General features: G+C 40.3%; 1 protein-coding gene across 3 annotated transcripts in view; it reads right to left on the reverse strand.

The window, feature by feature from the left end:
• Nucleotides 1-5857: 5857 nt before the first annotated feature.
• Nucleotides 5858-20915, reverse strand: part of LOC129815029 (caM kinase-like vesicle-associated protein) — a 79812-nt gene continuing 64754 nt past the window's right edge. For all 3 annotated transcript variants that reach the window (XM_055868307.1, XM_055868308.1, XM_055868309.1), the window contains 9 exons: nucleotides 20584-20715; nucleotides 19407-19481; nucleotides 18056-18194; nucleotides 14777-14897; nucleotides 14464-14539; nucleotides 12418-12554; nucleotides 10837-10915; nucleotides 10411-10498; nucleotides 5858-10032 (listed from right to left, as the gene is read on the reverse strand). In XM_055868307.1, coding sequence (XP_055724282.1) covers nucleotides 9640-10032; nucleotides 10411-10498; nucleotides 10837-10915; nucleotides 12418-12554; nucleotides 14464-14539; nucleotides 14777-14897; nucleotides 18056-18194; nucleotides 19407-19481; nucleotides 20584-20715 — 1240 coding nt within the window. In that variant the 3' untranslated portion in view covers nucleotides 5858-9639. The remainder of the gene's footprint in view (nucleotides 10033-10410; nucleotides 10499-10836; nucleotides 10916-12417; nucleotides 12555-14463; nucleotides 14540-14776; nucleotides 14898-18055; nucleotides 18195-19406; nucleotides 19482-20583; nucleotides 20716-20915) is intronic.

Here is a 20915-nt window from a genome sequence, read left to right on the forward strand (position 1 = left end):
GGGCCAAAATTCACCCAAAATATAATACTTTGTGGAAGCTTGTGGAAGACCACCCGAAACATTTGACCCGAGTTAAACAATTGAAAGGCAATGCTACCAAACACTAATTGAGTGTATGTAAACTTCTGACCCACTGGGAATGTGATGAAAGAAATAAAAGCAGAAATAAATCATTCTCTCTGCTATTATTCTGACATTTCACATTCTTAAAATAAAGTGGTGATCCTAACTGACCTAAGACAGAACATTTTTACTTGGATTAAATGTCAGGAATTGTGAAAAACTGAGTTTAAATGTATCTGGCTAAGGTGTATGTAAAATTCCGACTTCAACTGTACATACTTTGCTCTGGAGGAAAAATCTCCAGCTACAAACTGCATTGTAGCATTTCACCCAGTAGATGGCAAGATAAACCAGTGGCCATGATGAAAAACAAAATGCTATGATGTACGTATGCTTGAATGTCATTCATGCCTTTGTATTGCATCTGGGTTCAACTGCCAATAAATCAATGAGACAAACTGCACATATTCATCGTCTTTATAATCTTTGTCCACTGGGAATGTACTCAGTCACTCTGATGATGACGGATGAAGTCACTTCAGTGTCACAGGAAACAGAGGCATCCAAAGTAAATTGTAAAGCTGAGTGGATTATTAAGAGAAAGGCAGAGCGACATTCCATACCTGAATTTGAATTTAAGAATCATGTCACTTTATACTATCACGTCACATCAATTACAGATACACACATTCTCTTCATCTAACGGATGAATGTCTCATTGATTCCATGACCATTTCCTCCAAGCATATGTCAATCTGCCTTCAGGAAAGACCTTACTGTTCAATAACATGTTTGTACTATACCATTGCGTGTTACATGTTTGTAAGCTTCTTATTTCTTTATCTCCTTTTTTTATCATAATCCAGACAGCAATGTGCATGTTTGTTTTTCATTCCAACATTTCTTAATTTCTATATTTTCACTTTTTGAATGATGTGTGTCCAGTGGCAATTTTAGCATGTCATTCTTGGTGTGGAAAACTAATTTTATGTTATTTTATGCATGCCAGAAAAGCCACTACACAATGCTAAACAATACATTAATTGCACTATAATGGTGACAAACGGTGCCAGCAAACTGTTAGGGCCCACATAAAGCTGTCCCAACAGCAGAGCTTTCTTTTCAGCACCATGGAGTGAATCCTTACCATTGCTACACCTGGCTATCAGCAGAGCCTTGTCTGGCAGCGAAACAGTTAATTCAGCCTCATTTACTGCCTTTTTAAAAACATAGCTGATATGGCTGACTTGCTTAAACAAATGTGGTTTCTACTGACAATTGAGATGAACAAACTATGGCATAAAGGAACGATAAGAAGATAGGAGGCAATCCGTAATTTTGATTAAGACATTAATGAGCGAGCTAAGATGGACGTAGTTTACTTTTCTTTTAAATTCAGAACATGGGCTGTTCTTACAGTACACCAAGTCAGAAGCGTAGCATAAATAAAGGGGGCATATAAGCAGACAATGAAAGCTCTTACAATATTTGATGATTACATTTCTCTAAACAGGCTATAGGCTACATGTGTACCACCAAGTCAGAAAAGTAGGCTAAGTTATAAGGGGGAAAGGGAACAAATTATTAGGGTGAGACACATGGGCTACTAAAAGCTTACTACACAACATACACTTAGTATTCATTTCTCAGCTACAGTACACATATCTCCCTGGCATTTTACATAATTTCTGCAGCAGCATACAATACATTTTTGGACTCAACATTGTCTGTGCTCACTTGAACAGGTCAGGTGGCGCAGCGGGCTTTCTTGTGGGCAAAGTTTGTCAAGAAACTTTGTCATCAAATTCTGTCAGTCTTTAGATTTATGGTGCTTTCAACACAACTGGGATCTCTGAAAAAACTAGGTCGAATCATGACGTCAGTGATTTTCAGGGTGTAGCTCTAGAAAGAGGCCTGAGTTCCCGAGTTGGATGAATTCCCATTCCGAGTTAGATGACCCATCAAAACGTATTTTCCCAGTTGTCTTGAACTCACTGAAGTCTGAGATTTCCCAGTTCCGAATTTCCAGTTGTTTTGAATGCGGCAGAAGTCATGCTGGATTGACAGCATGGCCACTTTATTCAACCTTTTCTGGCCCATGGTGTTGCGTGTGAATGTTTATGCTTTAAAGATTGGAAAAGAGACCCTTAAACCCAGACTTGGTCCACACACCCTCTCCACCTAATAACAGGCAGCGGAAGCAAACCAGCGATTGCTTTGCAACTGATTCCTTCCAAACCACTCATTGTTGAATTTGCGATTTCCAACTTTTTGTGTAATGTTTATAGCCAAGGGCTGACGAGCACCAATCTATAATTTATCTTCATATGTTTACATTTTAGTAATTTAGCAGACACTGTTATCCAAAGCAATTAGGGTTAAGTGCCTTGTTCAAGGACACATCAACAGATTTTTCACCTAGTCGGCTTGGGGATTTGATCCAGCGTCCTTTCAGTTAATAACCCAACGCTCTTAACCTCTAAACTACCTGCCACCCTATGACAAGGATCTGTGAATGACAAAGATTGAAAAGCATTTGCCAGTAGATTATCAAAGTGATCCATGATGATGACTGCTTGTTTAACTAATCAAAGCTACGGTAGATATAACGCGAGTTGACGTCATTTTATTTGTGGCCAATAACTTGAGCCTTCTTGGATGGCAGCACCCAAGTGGGCTTGAACTTTCTAGCTCTCCCTGTAGATTTTGCTGTGACAGAGCACTGATGCAATCACTGCGCATTTAGAGAATATTACCAAACCCTACGCTCTGTATTTTCTGCTGGCTGCCCGTCCACCACATAATCCACTGAGCTAGGCTGAAACACCTGAATTTTGGAGCTAACTTACTCAAGAAAGCAAAAAAGAGACCATATTCGTATGTGGCTTTATTAACTCAATATATATATATTTTTACATTGTTGCAAACTGATATGTGACACATACCCAAATAACATGCAAAACATGCAACACCGTTTTCTTTTTAGCTAAACAGGTGGGGCTCAAAACAGGTGGGGCTCTGTGTGTGTATTGTTTTGAATTGATAGCTATTGCTGCACTGTTGGAGCTAGGAACATTAGCATTTAGTTGCACTTGCGATAGATAACATGTGCAAGTCTGTGTACACGACCAATACATTTTGAATTGGTTTGTTCCGTCTTTAATCCAATCAATTATTCATTGAAATCTAACCGGAAATTAAGTGAAAGGCATGTTAAAGTCCCATGTCCCACTGGGTAAGGAATAGCTGTTATTACTGGCTTTTAGTCTCAGCGACCGCCAGTCTTAAGAGGGGCAGGAAACTGACTCTCATTCCTCCCACCAAACACAGATGAACAGAAGGCATGAGACATGGTAAGCCTCTCTAAAGGAAGGATATCCCATTCCCATCTCAGCCGTCTTTATCCATTAACATTCAAAGTAAGAACAATCCCTAGTGTGCTATGCCAATCTGAATTAATTCCAAGTATCCTAGAGAGTCACTCGAATTGTGTCCGTTTTGGCATAGCACACTTAGGGATTGTTCTTACTTAAAATCATACTAGAATATGAGTTAAACTTAAATTGAAAAAGTTATTCACTTACAGTGCATTCGGAAAGTATTCAGACCCCTTCCCTTGTTTCACATTTTGTTACATTACAGTCTTATTCTAAATGGATTACATTTTTTATTTTAATCAATGTTTCCACAATACCCCAGTGAAAACAGGTTTTTAGAAATGTTTGCAAATGTATTTTAAAAACAGAAATATCTTATTTACATAAGCATTAAGACCCTTTGCTATGAGACTCGAAATTGAGCTCAGGTGCATCCTGTTTCCATTGAACACAGTGGCCATCATTCTTAAATGGAAGAGGTTTGGAACTACCAAGACTCCTCTTAGAGCTGGCCAAACTGAGCAATCTAGGGAGAAGGGCCTTGGTCATGGAGGTGACCAAGAACCCGATGGTCACTGACAGAGCTCTAGAATTACTCTATGGAGATGGGAGAACCTTCCAGAAGGACAACCATCTCTGCAGCATTCCACCAATCAGGCCGTTATGGTAGGCCAGACTGAAGCCACTCCTCAGTAAAAGGCACATGACAGCCCGCTTGGAGTTTGCCTAAAGGCACCTAAAGGGCTCTCACACCACGAGAAACAAGATTCTCTGGTCTGATGAAACCAAGATTGAACTCTTTGGCCTGAATGCCAAATATCACGTCTGGAGGAAACTTGGCACCATCCCTACAGTGAAGCATGGTGGTGGCAGCATCATGCTGTGGGGATGATTTTTAGCAGCAGGGACTGGGAGACTAGTCAGGATAGAGGGAAAGATGAACGGAGTAAAGTACAGAGAGATCCTTGATGAAAGCCTGCTCCAGAGCTCTCAGGACATCAAACTGGAGTGAAGGTTCACCTTCCAACAGGACAACAACCCGAAGCACACAGCCAAGACAACGCAGGAGTGACTTTGAGACAAGTTTCTGAATGTCCTTGAGCCAGAGCCCGGACTTGAACCCGATCTAACATCTCTGGAGAGACCTGAAAATAGCTGCGCAGTGACGCTCCCCATCCAACCTGACAGAGCTCGAGAGGATCTTCAGAGAAGAATGACAAAGTACTGAGTAAAGGGTGTGAATACTTATGTAAATGTGATATTTCAGTTAAAACATTTTTTTTATAAATGTGCAAAAATGTATACAAATCTGTTTTTGCTTTCTCTGTCAGGTTGGATGGGGAGCGTCACTGCGCAGCTATTTTCAGGTCTCTTCAGAGATGTTAGATCGGGTTCAAGTCCGGGCTCTGGCTCAAGGACATTCAGAAACTTGTGTGTAGATTGATGAGGAAAAAGGCTGTAACGTTACAAAATGTGGAAAAAGTCAAGGGGTCTGAATCCATTCTGAATGCACTGTACGCTCTATTGTTTAGAGAGGCTACTGTCAACACGTACATAACACATGACAGAGGGCACGATATGATGAGCCTGCTTATGAGTCACTGGTGAATCTGTCCATTTAAGCTTTCAAATTAAGCTTGATCATGTCATTTCATGTACAAGCTGTTTTTATGAGTCAGCTTCAATTGCAACATTAATTGAAGGCTTAATTAAATCCGTAGAGCTGAAGATATGTGCTCGTGTTTGAAATTGAAAGGCAGTGTTCACGCATTGGCGGAGACTAAATTCAGGTAAACGCTGCATATGTCGGCTCAATCGGAAATTACCTGTACATTTCAATCACGCTGTATCTTCCGCGAAACGGATTGAATCGAGCCATGAGTGTTTGCCCTGTATTGGATGGTTGCTTGCCGTTCCAGATAAAACATGTTCTAGCCGTGTACAGCACATCTTAGAAAAGCGGTTGAGAAGAATAAGTGAGATAGACATAGCAGCCTGGCCTCAAAGCCATACGTAACATACATGATGTATTTCTGAGCACCTCCAAGATGTATGATACCTACTAATGGTCTAGTTACTTTAGACAGAAATAAAAGTAGGGAGGTTGGTCAGGGAGGATGGGTGGGCGTAATCTGTGACCGTCCAGCAATCTAAAGGTTGCGTGTTTGAGTGGCGTAAGGTACAACTGTAGCATGTTAGCTCACCCTTCCCCTAATCCCTATTCTAATATTCACTTAATCTTTCATGTAAATTATCCTAACCTTTGTCGTTAGTTCACCTAACCATCAACGTAAATCCTCCCCTTTATTCTCCTTTGTACTGTAGTTACGAAGCAACAAGCAACCTGGTCTCAGAAAGACATATAATACTATACATCCTTCAAAATGTAGGGAGCCATGGGGACTCGTGACCACATATTCCATGAGTATACTTTTATTACCATCAAAGTCATGAACTCAGTCAAGGAGTACAGTACAGAGCCTACAAATGAGAGACAGTCAGGGCCTACAGGTGACCACTGTTCTAGATGACCATTAAATTGAGAAATAATAGGTACATCAGAAAGAGCATGAAATTAACAGACATGGAATACTAAATACAGTGGCACTGAAACAAAGCATTGCTTAAGATTGTGTAACAGTATTTATTTGCGGTCATAAGTAAGAGGATGGTATATTCTCACACATTTCTTCAGATATTGCTGTTAAGCTTTTCATGGAAATCAAAATGTTCTGGCAAAATGAAGACATTGTGTAATGTTATATCTCAATAGTGTATCTGAATATGCATATCAATCAATCAGTATATATATACACACACAGTACCAGTCAAAAGTTTGGACACACCTACTCATTCAATGGTTTTGCCTCTTTTTTTCTTCTTTTTTTTAAACAATTTTCTAGACATCAAAACTATGAAATAACACAAATGGAATCATGTAGTAACCAAAAAAGTGTTAAACAGATCAAAATATATTTTACATCTGAGATTCTTCAAAGTAGCCACCCTTTGTCTGATGACAGCTTTGCACACTCTTGGCATTCTCTCAACCAGCTTCATGAGGTAGTCACCTGGAATGCATTTCAATTAACAGGTGTGCCTTGTTAATTTGTGGAATCTTTTTCCTTAATGTGTTTGAGCCAATCAGTTGTGTTGTGACAAGGTGGTGGTATACAGAAGGGGTGGTATACAGAAGATAGCCCTATTTGGTAAAAGATCAAGTCCATATTATGGCAAGAACAGCTCAAATAAGCAAAGAGAAATGACAGCCCAACATTACTTTAAGACATAAAGTGCAGTCTGATGAGTCCAAATTTGAGATTTTTGGTTCCAACGGTCGTGGGTTTGTGAGACGCAGAGTAGGTGAACAGATGATCTCTGCATATGTGGTTCCCACTGTGAAGCTTGGAGGAGGAGGTGTGATGGTGTGGAGTTGCTTTGCTGGTGACACCATCAGTGATTTATTTAAAATTCAAGGCACACTTAACCAGCATGGCTACCACAGCATTCTGCAGCGATACACCATCCCATCTGGTTTGCGCTTCGTGGGACTATCATTTATTTTTCAACAGGACAATGACCCAAAACACCTCCAGGCTGTGTAAAGCCTATTTGACCAAGAAGGAAAGTGATGGAGTGCTGCCTCAGATGACTTGGCCTCCACAATCACCAGACCTCAACCCAATTGAGATGGTTTGTGATGAGTTGGACCGCAGAGTGAAGGAAAAGCAGCCAACAAGTGCTCAGCATATGTGGGAACTCCTTCAAGACTGTTGGAAAAGCATTCCAGGTGAAGCTGGTTGAGAGAATGCCAAGAGTGTGCAAAGCTGTCATCAAGGCAAAAGGTGGCTACTTTGAAGAATTGAAATATAAAATATATTTTGATTTGTTTAACACTTTTTGGTTACTACATGATTCCATATGTGTTACTTGACAGTTTTGAAGTCTTCACTATTATTCTACAATGTAGAAAATAGTAAAAATAAAGAAAAATCCTTGAATGAGCAGGTGTCCAAACTTTTGACTGATAATGTATATATACAGTATATATGTTCTCGTAGGTGTCAGAGACATGCATAAGCAATAGACTGGGGAGCAATAACTTTTCTCTGATCAACAAAAAATGAAGTAGCACATTTGATTTGACTTCCTGCCTTTCATTGAAAATAATTGCTCAAACTTTTCTTAAATACATACTTCCATAGAACGTGCAGGTGAACACAGAAGCATAGTCCCTTGACAACAAATGCATTAATACACTGTATAATTAAATAGCTGTGTATAATAGCTACTGTTTGCTGACAATAAAATCACTGTCTTGCTGTATCAAGGAAGGAGCCACCCTCTGCACAGATGGCTGGTACTGTAAACAGAAAGATGGGAGCCAAGTCAGAAGCATGACTAATATGATCTAGGCTCTGCCTTGTTTGACACTGGCCATGTGTTAGTTGACTAACTGTCTGGACAGGGTATCGACTGTTGTCAAAGTCTATAGGCTTTTAACTTACAGGTACGTACATGCACTTTATAGAGGACACCAAGAGAAGAATCACAGTTTCGGCAGCAAGTAGAATATTGCTCAACTTACGGTGATTACAGAGAACTCTTGCAGTACCTCGTTATTGACTGAAAGGGACCAAAGACCGACTACTATTATGTTTTGTTATTGTTATGAATATCTTGAGAATAATTCAACCTATGAATAAATAGATAAATAAACAAATACATATGTTTGTAAAAACATGAGATTTTTTTAACACAATTGCTCTTAATTGTTTTGTTTCCTTTAATCAACAACACCATGTAAAAAGAAGCTGGTGGGGGATAAAAATGGCTTTTACAGGTGGTGCTTTACACAGTCACAATCGAATGTTATACAACTGCCAAAAGAATATCATGCTTTTCCTTGTAGGCTAAATTGTATTTATTTACAAATGGATCTACGTACTTTAGGATGCATAAGAATGATTAAGCCAGAAGAACTGTTAAACCATAAACGGAATGAAAAAATAATAATATTTTATAGAAAAAGTTGATCTAATCGCATAGGATGGATGAAGATTTGTTATGACTGAGGCCTGCCGTGAAATTCATAAAGATGAGCTACAAACTTAATTCTAGATGCATAGAAACTACTGTGTAACAAACACAACGCATTTAATATAACGTACATTTACAGTAGTGGCACATGATGTATGATATGATATGAATAGTTAGAAGTTTATGGAATGATGTAGTCCATTGGAACAAAACATGAGCATCAACAGTGCCCTCCACTTGGAGCCTAACGAACAGAAAGACCTTCACGTTTCCAGTTTAAAGGCAGTAGCAGGATTAGCACGTTCTTTCCACCAAGTGCTTATCATTTTGAAATGAACAGCAAAGAGTTAAGAATGCATGCTGTTTTGACTACTTCTACAAAGGTCTCTATATACAGAATCTTTACACTGACAGCCATGTGGTGCTTTCCTAAGCAGAAAGCTGGCGAGGGAAAGGGATTGGAGGATACCTAGTCAGTTGGTAAACTGAATGCATTCAACTGAAATATGTCTTTCGCATTTCACCCAGCATGTTGTGGATGCTGCCTTTCACTTACACTGGGCCTGCTGCATCCCCCAGTAAACATAATTGCTGCAGCACAGACAAAACTACTGATGAGTGTATACAACAAATAACAAAGACAGCAATGTTCACCCCCCAAAAAGAGATCAAACAGGATCTTTCCATGTGTAGAGAGGGGTGTAAAGGAGGAATGCTACAGATCATTATGTAAAATCATCACTATAAGAGCAAAGCCAAGCTGTTCATTACCTTATTGTATGCCATGATAATGCATTGGAATACTGTGAGAGTAGGACTGGGTAAAAATGTTCCCAAACTTGGCTCATTAAGAGGAAATCAAAGCAGGTTTGGTACAATTACATATTTCCATATGATTTAAAGGGGAGAGTTCAGAGAAAATATGTAGCTGTTAGCTGGGCTGCATTATACACAAAAAGCCCCTGTAAGGCCAGAGGGATGTTTCAAAAATACAGAATACATGTAGCCAGATCAATTCAACACTCAAGAAAGATAGGACACAGGCTCTGTGAGATGTTACTCATGCTGCAAGTGAGAGAGATAAGTCAGTGTCACCATGCTAGTGTGCAGGAAAGACGATCGCTGGGAGTGAAGGAGGTCATAGGAGGCAGTTCACCGTCTAACCCTGCTCATCGTCAACTTCAGTTGCTGGTTGGAGGGGAGTTGGGGACTCTCCGTTACACCGTGACAACGGATCAACCTCCTCCGGGGCTTCAACTGGGGCCTCCACTGGGCTGGCCTCCTCAGGGGCCGGGGGTGGAGCTGTGACCTCTGCTGCACCTTGGGGAGTGGCATCACACGTCATGGCCTCCATGCCAGCATGGGGCTCTGTGACAGCAGCAGGCTCCCCCTCAGGGGCTGCAGCAGCGGTAGCTGCAGAGGGGTCACTGAGAGCCGGGGCGGGTTCTCCTGCTGCAGAGCTGGTTACTACTGCTGGGATGGTTGCCCCCGAGTCAGCACTCTGTTCTGGAGCTCTCAGTCGCTTCATGATGGTAGTAACCCGCACCGCTTTCTGTGGGAGGCAGTCGCAGAACACACTCAACTCAAGGCGCCTAGTTACTATATATTTTAAAGCTTTTACAGAACATGTAGCCAATTCTAAAGCCTTATACTTGCACTGTCACCAATCATTTATCCCATTTTAAATTCTCAAGGCCCATAAAACATATATAGCAAATGTGTGATAGATAGTGTAATGAAACAGGCAGGGAGCAGGCCTCGAACCCTCGACCGTCTAGCCCGAAGTCCAGCGCGCTATCGACTGTGAAGGAAACGCATGCTCAAGCGGCAGAGTCGATATCCGCGCTTATAAACCAGGGTCGTTACAATAGTTCCCTCCCATCTCTCCTTCAGTGATGAAGAACTGGAACAGATAAAAAGAGAGGCTTACCTTCCACTTAGCTTTGGCAAAGTTCTTCTCTATCTGTGCACAGACATTATCCTTAATATTCTTATTTGAGGCTGCATTTCCAGAAATCCTGAGGAGATAAAGGGGGAAAAGGAAACTTCACTATAATGAGGCTTTGTAATCTTCTCTTGACATGTACAGTACAAGTGACAGCTCAGCAGATGGGGGTGAGTAATACTAATAAAACAACATCACTGACACTGACACATCACTGACAACCTGTTTAAATGTATTTATTCATAAGAACACTCAGACACATCATACTTACCACGGACACATCATACGGACTCATCAATCAACTAGATTAATCTGGCTAATTTTCACTTCACATCTGGTATATCTCCTTAGTACTGTGGCCTTGTGGTATATCCCTATATTAGGCTACTGTGTTAATGTGTATTTCCATACCACTCATGGTTGATAGCCTCCTGAGCAGTCAGCCTCTGATCCTGGTCTACCTCCATCATACGGGCGACCAGGCCTTTTGCTGCAACACAATAAAACAATATCTCAACAAACAGCAGTTACAGTTGAAGTCGGAAGTTTACACACACTTAGGTTGAAGTCATTAAAACTCGTTTTTCAACCACTCCACAAATTTCATGTTAACAAAGTATAGTTTTTGCAATTCGGTTAGGACATCTACTATGTACATGACACAAGTAATTTTTCCAACAATTGTTTACAGACAGATTAGTTCACTTATACTTCACAGTATCACAATTCCAGTGGGTCAGAAGTTTACATACACTAAATTGACTGTGCCGTTAAACAGCTTGGGAAAATCCAGAAAATTATGTCATGGCTTTAGAAGCTTCAGATAGGATAATTGGCATAATTTGAGTCAACTTGAGGTGTAGCTGTGGATGTTTTTCAAGGCCTACCTTCAAACGCAGTGCCTCTTTGCTTGACATCATGGGGAAATTAAAAGAAATCAGCCAAGACCTCAGAAAAAAGCAATTTCCAAACGCCAGAAGGTACCACGTTCATCTGTACAAACAATAGTACGCAAGTATAACACCATGGGACCACGCACCCGTCATACCGCTTAGGAAGGAGACGCGTTCTGTCTCCTAGAGATGAACGTACTTTGGTGCGAAAAGTGCAAATCAATCTCAGAACAACAGCAAAGGATCTTGTGAAGATGCTGGAGGAAACAGGTACAAAAGTATCTATATCCACAGTAAAACGAGTCCTATATCGACATAACCTGAACGGCCGCTCAGCAGGGAAGAAGCCACTGTTCCAAATCCGCCATAAAAAAGCCAGACTACGGTTTGCAACTGCACATGGGAACAAAGATCGTACCTTTTGGAGAAATGTCCTCTGGTCTGATGAAACAAAAATAGAATTGTTAGGCCATAATGACCATCGTTATGTTTGGAGGAAAAAGGGGAAGGCTTGCAAGCTGAAGAACACAATCTCAACCGTGAAGCACGGAGGTGGTAGCATCATGTTGTGGGGGTGCTTGACTCAGTTACCTGACTCAGTTACACCAGCTCTGTCAGGAGGAATGGGCCAGAATTCACCCAACTTATTGTGGGAAGCTTGTGGAAGGCTACCCAAAATGTTTGACCCAAGTTAAACAATTTAAAGGCAATGCTACCAAATACTAATTGAGTGTATGTAGACTTCTGACCCACTGGGAATGTGATGAAAGAAATAAAAGCTGAAATAAATAATTCTCTCAACTATTATTTTGACATTTCACATTCTTTAAGTAAAGTGGTGATCCTAACTGACCTAAGACAGGGAATTTTTACTAGGATTAAATGTCAGGAATTGTGAACCTGATTTTAAATATATTTGGCTAAGGTGCATGTAAACTTCTGACTTCAACTGCAATCCTCCTGATGGAATCAGAAAACAAACAGGATATGCTTTTGAACGTGAAAAAGTGAACAGATAAAATCCTCCTTTTTGAATTTCTATTTACCCAGTAAGCTGTTGTTTATAGTCTCCTGTGTCTCTACTTCATCTTAATAGTACCTGACTCTGAGATGTCGTCCCAGTACGGAGAGTCAAACTCATAGTCCCCCGCCAAGATCTTCCTGAACAGGTTCTTGTCGTGGTTTTCATAATCATCATCATCAGTTTCCTCATAGAAAGGAGGGTTGCCTGAAAGCCTGAGGGCCACAAAACAAAAGGAGCTCTTTATCAGCTTGTATTGTAATACCATGTGCACAAATGTCATGTAAAGATTTGATGTATTGCAGTAGGTAATACCCTATAAATAAGATATCCGTACTGCTTTTGAGCATACCATGTGGAGTAGAGTGAAGATGGTCTCTTTCAGTAAAGTAGTCACCATTCATGTTGTCCGTCTGTATAATTCCAAATCTCCCATCCTCTGAGTAGACTCACAACCCACCCCTCTTGCAGTAGTATACAGTGCTTCTCCCTTTAAAAGTTGCGTCATACTGCAGCACACCTTGCGGGCTGCCGCAGAATTCTATGGCACATTATTTAATTGTCAGCCATTGTTACCATTAATGCTAGTTAGTGCTAGTTTGACCACTAGAGGCCATCTTTGAGAAGCATTTGATAGCCTTCAATATTGGCTGTACTAGAGAATTGAAAATCTTTTTTGTAAGAACATAGTATATGGGATTGATTTTAATAAATGTAACTTAATTCATTTGATTAATATTATGGTGTTTCTATTCCAAGAAAAACCCTCCGGGTTTCCCTAAGGATGGACCGGAAAATATGGCGATGTACAACGTGACAGTCGGGAGAGTAGGCTACAGCACTAAGAGCATAACATTTCCACACCCTAATTGTAGTCTAACATATACCCAAACTGAAATATTTTTAATATTCAATGATGTGACTCCGCCAATAATTTGATTTAGAGGATTGGAGGATTCTAAATTAATATCTAAGGGGCATTTTCGTTAGGGCAAATCTGATCTGTGAGAATATCTAAGGGGCTTTTATATCATTTTAAATTATTTAATAATAATAATAATCGCTTTGTTTAGAAATAACTAGATTTTGGAGATGATTTTGTTTTCAAATAACCTAAATTGAGTGAGAAAAAGGCCATTCTTTAACATACAGTAGGGTGAGACATTCTTACTAATTTGTAAATAAAGCCAATCTGTTATTTTGAATTATTTATTTCAGTTTTTATAGGGAGAGAAACCAAAAGGCCACCGTCGCCTCATGGGCCTCCCGGGCGTGGCCGGCACGGGTACCAAACCAGCATCTGCAGCAACGCAGTTTGTTTAGGCCACTCGGGAGGCCCCATCCACAAAGTTTTTAATGCTGATCAATTGCCTTGCACAAAGTATCACAATATAGAGAGGTGTTGGCAAGAGTCTGTTGTCCTGCTAACAGCCAATAATGGACTATTATAATACATGGTGTCTAGGTCAGGATAACCAAAACATTTCTTTATTAAAGACTTTCAGAAAGAATGTTGGTATTTAATTTTGATCCAAAGCTATGAATGAGTGAGTCACTCAGCTTTATGCAGGTGCTGAGGCTATATGACTGCGCCATCAACTTGATTATTTAGCAGACATCACTTGCTTATATTCAGTCAACACATATATCTTAAGAACATCATGGAATATAATTGAACATTTTCATTTCTCTTAGAATATAAACCTTAGTGTAAACAACAGTTTTAGTAAGTAATACTGACGAGAAGAAACATTTTTTTTTTGTATTTTTCAGGGTGTGCATGTGCAGCACAGAGCAATTCTTCTAAATTCAATCATCTTCTTCGTCTTCATCATTCAGTTCATTGAAATTACATTTTGAAGTCGTGCACAATTATCAGTTTCTATTTGGTTTATGTCACCCATTCATTGTCAGTTAGAGACACAGTAGCGCCTTGGGACCCAAAAGTATAATCAGTGCTCTAACTCCCCCTTGCGCTGGTCTGGAGCAATGAAGCAGGGACGCAGGGTACCGTAATAAACCACTAATTACCTCTAAATCCTGCAGCATAATCTCAAAACGTTTAGTTGAGCAACCGCTGTATATGGGCCCATGGCTCCCTATGCTGATAATCAAACCACTCACAGTATGTACATGATGACACCCAGGGCCCAGCAGTCCACTGGCCTGCCGTATCTCTGTCTCCCAACCACTTCTGGTGCTGCAGGGACACAAACACAGTTAAAGATTCTCTCTTTATATCCGTAACAAAACAATATACAGCAAGCTCTCTGTTGAATTTTTTGTTGATGTTCTTCTCACATATGCTTTCCTGCGCTCCCATAAACTGCTCCCCAAAACCAACTCTCAAAGATACCCACTGCTCCCTCTCCCAGGCAGTCTGTGCTCCCCCTTAACAAGGTACTAATCCCTCCCCCGCTCCTTCCCCAGTCCTTACCAAGGTACTCTGGGGTTCCACAGGGGTCTTTGATGAGCCCGGTCTCCAGCTTTGCCAGGTGGAAGTCACTGATCACTATTTTGGAGTGCTTCAGGCGGTTGAAGTACACCAAGTTCTCCAGCTGAGAAAAGGAACAGGGCGACAGCTGACGTTTTCCCAAGTTTTGCTAAAGTAATCTCATTCAAAACTTACACAGACTTAGAGCAGACTTCATCACTGGTAAATATTGAAGCAGTCAAACTCTTACTTTAGCATCACACAAGTGGCTAAAAATGACAGTCCAATTTTCTTTGTTCAAACAAAGCAAGATCAGTGTGGTGTCAATCTGATCAAGTACATTTGCATAACACATTTGCATTATAAATGTGCCTTTTCAGAAAAGTTTGCCTAAAAACACAGTCCAAGTCAAAAGTTTGGACACACCTATTAATTTAAGGGTTTTTCTTTATTTTTTTACCATTTTCCACATTGTAGAACAATAGTGAAGACATCAAAACTATGAAATAACACATATGGAAAAATGTAGTAACCAAAAATGTGTTAAACAAATCAAAATATATTTTATATTTGACATTCTCATTTTTGGTCAAATAGCCCTTACACAGTCTGGAGGTGTGTTGGGTCATTGTCCTGTTGAAAAATAAATGATTGTCGCACGAAGTGCAAACCAGATGGGATGGTGTATCGCTGCAGAACACTGTGGTAGCCATGTCGGTTAAGTCTGCCTTGAATTCTAAATAAATCACTGACAGTGTCACCAGCAAAGTACCCCCACACCATCACTCCTCCATGCTTCACGGTGGGAACCACACATGCGGAGATTATCTGTTCACCTACTCTGCGTCTCACAAAGACACAGCGGTTGGGACCAAAAATCTCAAATTTGGACACATCAGTCCAAAGGACATATTTCCACCTGTCTAATGTCAATTGCTCATGTTTTTTGCCCCAATCAAGTCTCTTCTTCTTATTATTGGTGTCCTTTAGTATGGGATTTCTTTGCAGACATTCCACTATGAAGGTCTGATTCTGTCACACCCTGATCTGTTTCACCTGTCTTTGTGTTTGTCTCCAGGTGTAGCCCATTTTCCTGGTTATCCCCCGTTTATTTACAGTTTTGCAAAAAAAAATATTCACCCCCTTGGCATTTTTTCTATTTTGTTGCCTTAAAACCTGGAATTCCCCTTAAACCACTCGAGTGTTGCTTTAGCAGTATGCTTGTCCTGCTGGAAGGTGAACCGCCGTCCCAGTCTCAAATCTCTGGAAGACTGAAACAGATTTCCCTCGATAATTTCCCTGTATTTAGCGCCATCCATCATTCCTTCAATTCTTACCAGTTTCCCCGTCCCTGCCGATGAAAAACATCCCCACAGCATGATGCTGCCACCACCATGCTTCACTGTGGGGATGGTGTTCTCGGGGTGATGAGAGGGGTTGGGTTTGCGCCAGACCTAACGGTTTCCTTGATGGCCAAAAAGCTACATGTTAGTCTCATCTGACCAAAGTACCTCCTTCCATATGTTTGGGGAGTCTTCCACATGCCTTTCTTTAAGCAATGGATTTTACTGGCCACTCTTCTGTGAAGTCCAGCTCTGTGGAGTGTACAGCTTAAGGTGGTCCTATGGACAGATACTCCAATCTCCGCTGTGGAGCTTTGCAGCTCCTTCAGGGTTATCTTTGGTCTCTTTGTTGCCTCTCTGATTAATGCCCTCCTTGCCTGGTCCATGAGTTTTGGTTGGCGGCCCTCTCTTGGCAGGTTTGTTGTGGTGCCATATTCTTAACATTTTTAATAATGTATTTAATGGTGCTCTGTGGGATGTTCAAAGTTTCTGATAATTTTTTATAACCAACCCTGATCTGTACTTCTCCACAACTTTGTTCCTGGACTGTTTGGAGAGCTCCTTGGTCTTCATGGTGCCACTTGCTTGGTGGTGCCCTTTGCTTAGTGGTGTTGCAAACTCTGGGGCCTTTCAGAACAGGTATAGATATACTGAGATCATGTGAGACTTAAATTGCACACAGGTGGACTTGATTTAACTATTTATGTGACTTCTGAAGGGAATTGGTTGCACCAGATCTTATTTAGGGGCTTCGTAGCAAAGGGGGTGAATACATATACACGCACCACTTTTCGGTTTTGTATTTTTAAGATTTTTTTTGAAACAAGTTATTTTTTTCATTTCACTTCACCAATTTGGACTATTTTGTGTATGTCCATTACATGAAATCCAAATAAAAATATATTTAAAATTACAGGTTGTAATGCAACAAAATTGGAAAAACACCAATGGGGATGAATACTTTTGCAAGGCATTGTATACTTGTGTTCTCTGTTTGTCTGTTGTCAGTTCGTCTTGTCTTGTCAAGTCTTACCACCGTGTTTTCCCGTCTCGCTGCTTTCTCAAGTTCTGTTTCCTAGTTTCCCCGGTTCTGACCATTCTGCCTGCCCTGACCCCGAGCCTGCCTGCCCTTCTGTACCTGTCTGACTCTGACACGTGTACAAACCTCTGCCTGTCCTGACACCGAGCCTGCCTGAATTTATTTGGGCTGCAATCTGAGGTGCAGTTAATTGCCGAATTCTGAGGCTGGTAACTCTAATGACCTTATCCTCTGCAGCAGAGGTAACTCTGTGTCTTCTTTTCCTGTGGCGGTCCTCATGAGAGCTAGTTTCATCATAGTGCTTGATGGTTTTTGTGGCTGCAATTGAAAAAACTTTAAAAGTTCTTGACATTTTCTGGATTGACTGACCTTCATGTCTTAAAGTAATGATGGACTGCTTTTTGCTTATTTGAGCTGTTCTTGCCATAATATGAACTTGGTATTTTACCAAATAGGGCTATATTCTGTATACAACCCCTACCTTGTCACAACACTACTGATTGGCTCAAACGCATTAAGAAGGAAAGAAATTCCACAAATTCAATTTTAAAAAGGCACACCTGTTAATAATTGAAATGCATTCCAAAGAATGGCAAGAATGTAAAAGCTGTCATCAAGGCAAAGGGTGACTACTTTGAAGAATGTCAAATATAAAATATATTTTGATTTGTTTAACACTTTTTTGGTTACTACATGATTCCATATGTGTCATTTCATAGTTTTAATGTCTTCACTATTGTGCTACAATGTAGAAAATAGTAAAAAATAAATAAAAATTCTGGACTGAGTAGGTGTGGCCAAACTTTTGACTGGTACTGTATACACTTCAACCCAATTAAACAAGTCAAAAATGTATTTAAAAGAACCAGTGGCGTTTAAAATAATCAGTGGGCTTAGTACCTTGAGGTTCCTGTGGACAATGTGCAGGGAGTGAAGATAGGCCACGGCCTCCAACACCTGACGGACCACATTACTGGTGTCGCGCTCTGAATAGTAGCCCTGGTCCAGGATCCAATCAAATACCTCTCTGCCAGTAGCACTGTGGGGAGTTAGTGAGTGGCATGAAGCAGAAGCATGGTGCTGACCTACAGTAGGTGCTTTGAGCCTGACTGTCTCTGGTTCAAATAATTCACAGATCCTTTTTAATAACACAACTTTATTTGATATCTCTGACACGGAGACACTTTGGGGAAAAATGTTTGCATTACTATGCAATTACCATAGAAGTGACACCATGCCAAGGGCGAAGACATCAACATTTGACAAAATTACAGAATTACCAAACATGCTTAATGTGATGATTTCTGATGGTCATTATCAGAATAAAAGACCCACAAATCAATGCAATCCTGGAGGATATGAGTATCATATATTTTGTGAATTTGTGAATCAGTCATATAGACCTCAAAACAGATTTAGAGTTTTATACACTGCTGGAAATAGGAGATTATTAGCTTCAAAACTATTTAGAACTTGTGTTCTAACTGTTCCAATTGAGCACAGCATAGTTACAACAGAGGTCTCCCTGATCAGCTGTTTAGAGAAAATCACCCCCAAAGTTTGTTGTTGGTTTTCCGATTGCAATCTGCACGTCGCAATCCAAGTCCCACTGTATAAAACATATTATTTGTCATCACTTGTAGCTGGCTTGCCTCTCATTTAACAGTTTGACAAGATAATGTATTACTAGCTAGATAATATGTTTCAAACTGAGTTTGTGGTTGTATTTGCCAGCTAAACTGCTAGTCAGCTAGCTTGTCAGTTGACTGTTAGCTAGCCATTGACTTGTTTTGAAAGGTGGATCTTCTTATCATCTGAGGCTTTCAAAGTGTACTAAAACTATGATTTCGACATTCAAATGAATTGGGTTGGCTAGAAAACATGTTGGTCTATTGAATTCTGTTTTAATCCAACAACAGGCCATGCCAATATTTTGGCAAGTTGGCAAGTTTTATGCTAATGCACTGGCACGACTTAAGACTGATTATGATAGAGCATGTCACATTTAATGTTTCTATGGTAATGTATCAAATCCCCAAGAACACAGACTAATGAAAAAATGGAGCATGCAGAAATGAATCATATCTGAATACCAAATGAAGGCTGCAGAAGGGTAGTTCAGAGCTGTGCTCATATTTACAGGGCCTTAGGCTACTACAGCTCATTCCCTATAAGTGCATAATCAACACATAGACCCCTGCTGCCACAAAAACAGGGGCGCAATCTCAACCAATCAGATGACTCAACTCACAGTTCAAGGAAGAGGAAGTACTCTTTTCTGGTCTCATAGAAATCCACCAGCTGAAGAATATTTGGGTGCTTCACCCTGGAGAGAGCAGGCCACAGGGGGAGAGAGGAGAGTTAGAAGGAGTGTACAGATGGAGAGAAATGAGAGTGCCTTCATTGAGATACACAGTACGGTATAACGGTATAATAATGCTCATGAATAAAACACAACAACAGTCAACCATGCCAAGAGGAACAGCAACCATGTGCAGGAAAAAATGCAGCAATAAACATAATCAATTTATTTTAAAAAGGACAGTGAGATCTGCATGCTTAAACATCTGAATTGATGAGGGCATTTATGTGCAATCGCGACCACGCGGCAGAACAGTATGGCGTGTTTGACCGTGACCACGATAACGACTGCACCGGCTAAGAAACTTCATGGTGAGTTTTGTCAGCGAGGCTAAGAGCAATGAAGAGTTTAACGCTTCACATAATGTGTTAGACAACATGGAAACAATTGGCCATATGTGGTCTGTGTGCTGCTGGCTTTCAATGGTGCTTCAGGGGATTGGACTGATGGAATGGTATCTTTTCCAGTCACTGAAAGTAATGGCCGCCAACCACAAGAAGATTGATCAAATCCTTCAGTTCCAGAGTTTGAAGAAACCAATTGAAATAGCGAGCCCTATGAAGGTCATGCTTTTGTGTATTGGGAGAAAAGACTCCACGTATTAGATAACCCTTCAATAAATGACACTTTCATCTTCCATTACGTGCATTGGCTTTTTCATCTGTATTCTTTGAGTTCCCTACTGCCTGCAACAAATTGTTTGATAAGGCTCAGGTTATGCTAATGTTTACTGGAGAGGGAGGCAATGAAAGGGAGTCTGCCACACATGATGAATAAGAAGCCTAATGTGAGAAAAATATTTGAGGATTAACAAAGTTGGAGTAAATATTGCTACCCAGTGTGATCATTCAGTGGAATGTAGTTTGCTTTACTTTTTCATAAAAAATTATGCAGACATATTTTGTTTTCTTTGTTCTTCGCTCTAATGGTTGTCGGCAAATTCACATAGTCTACTAGAATAATACACCATCTCTTATGAAACAAAAAGCATTTACAGAGAATAGTTTTGTGAACGCAGATGCAAAATGACAGAAAGCAGAGTTTAAAGTTCATAACAAAAACTCACATCTTTAAAATAAGGATCTCGTTTTTTGCAGCCTTCCGAACTTTCCTTCCATCCTTTTTCAGGAACTTTTTACAAGTAAACATTTTCAGTGTATTTTTGTCCTTGGCCCTGAAGATCTCACAGAACTCCTCTCTGAAAAGGAAATGCACAAAACCACACATTTATAAAGATCAAAAGTACATTTAATTGATTTCTAAGTTCATTTTGTAAAGCCCTTGATTACAATTTCATAATTATTGGCCATGGAAACAGCATCCTTAGGTGGACTTGAATAAACCATTTGTCTGTATTTAAGTATTTTTTAAAAGTGAGTTAATTTTCTAATTATCTGG

The sequence above is a fragment of the Salvelinus fontinalis genome, chromosome 18 (assembly GCF_029448725.1).
Source record: "Salvelinus fontinalis isolate EN_2023a chromosome 18, ASM2944872v1, whole genome shotgun sequence".
Taxonomy (NCBI): domain Eukaryota; kingdom Metazoa; phylum Chordata; class Actinopteri; order Salmoniformes; family Salmonidae; genus Salvelinus; species Salvelinus fontinalis.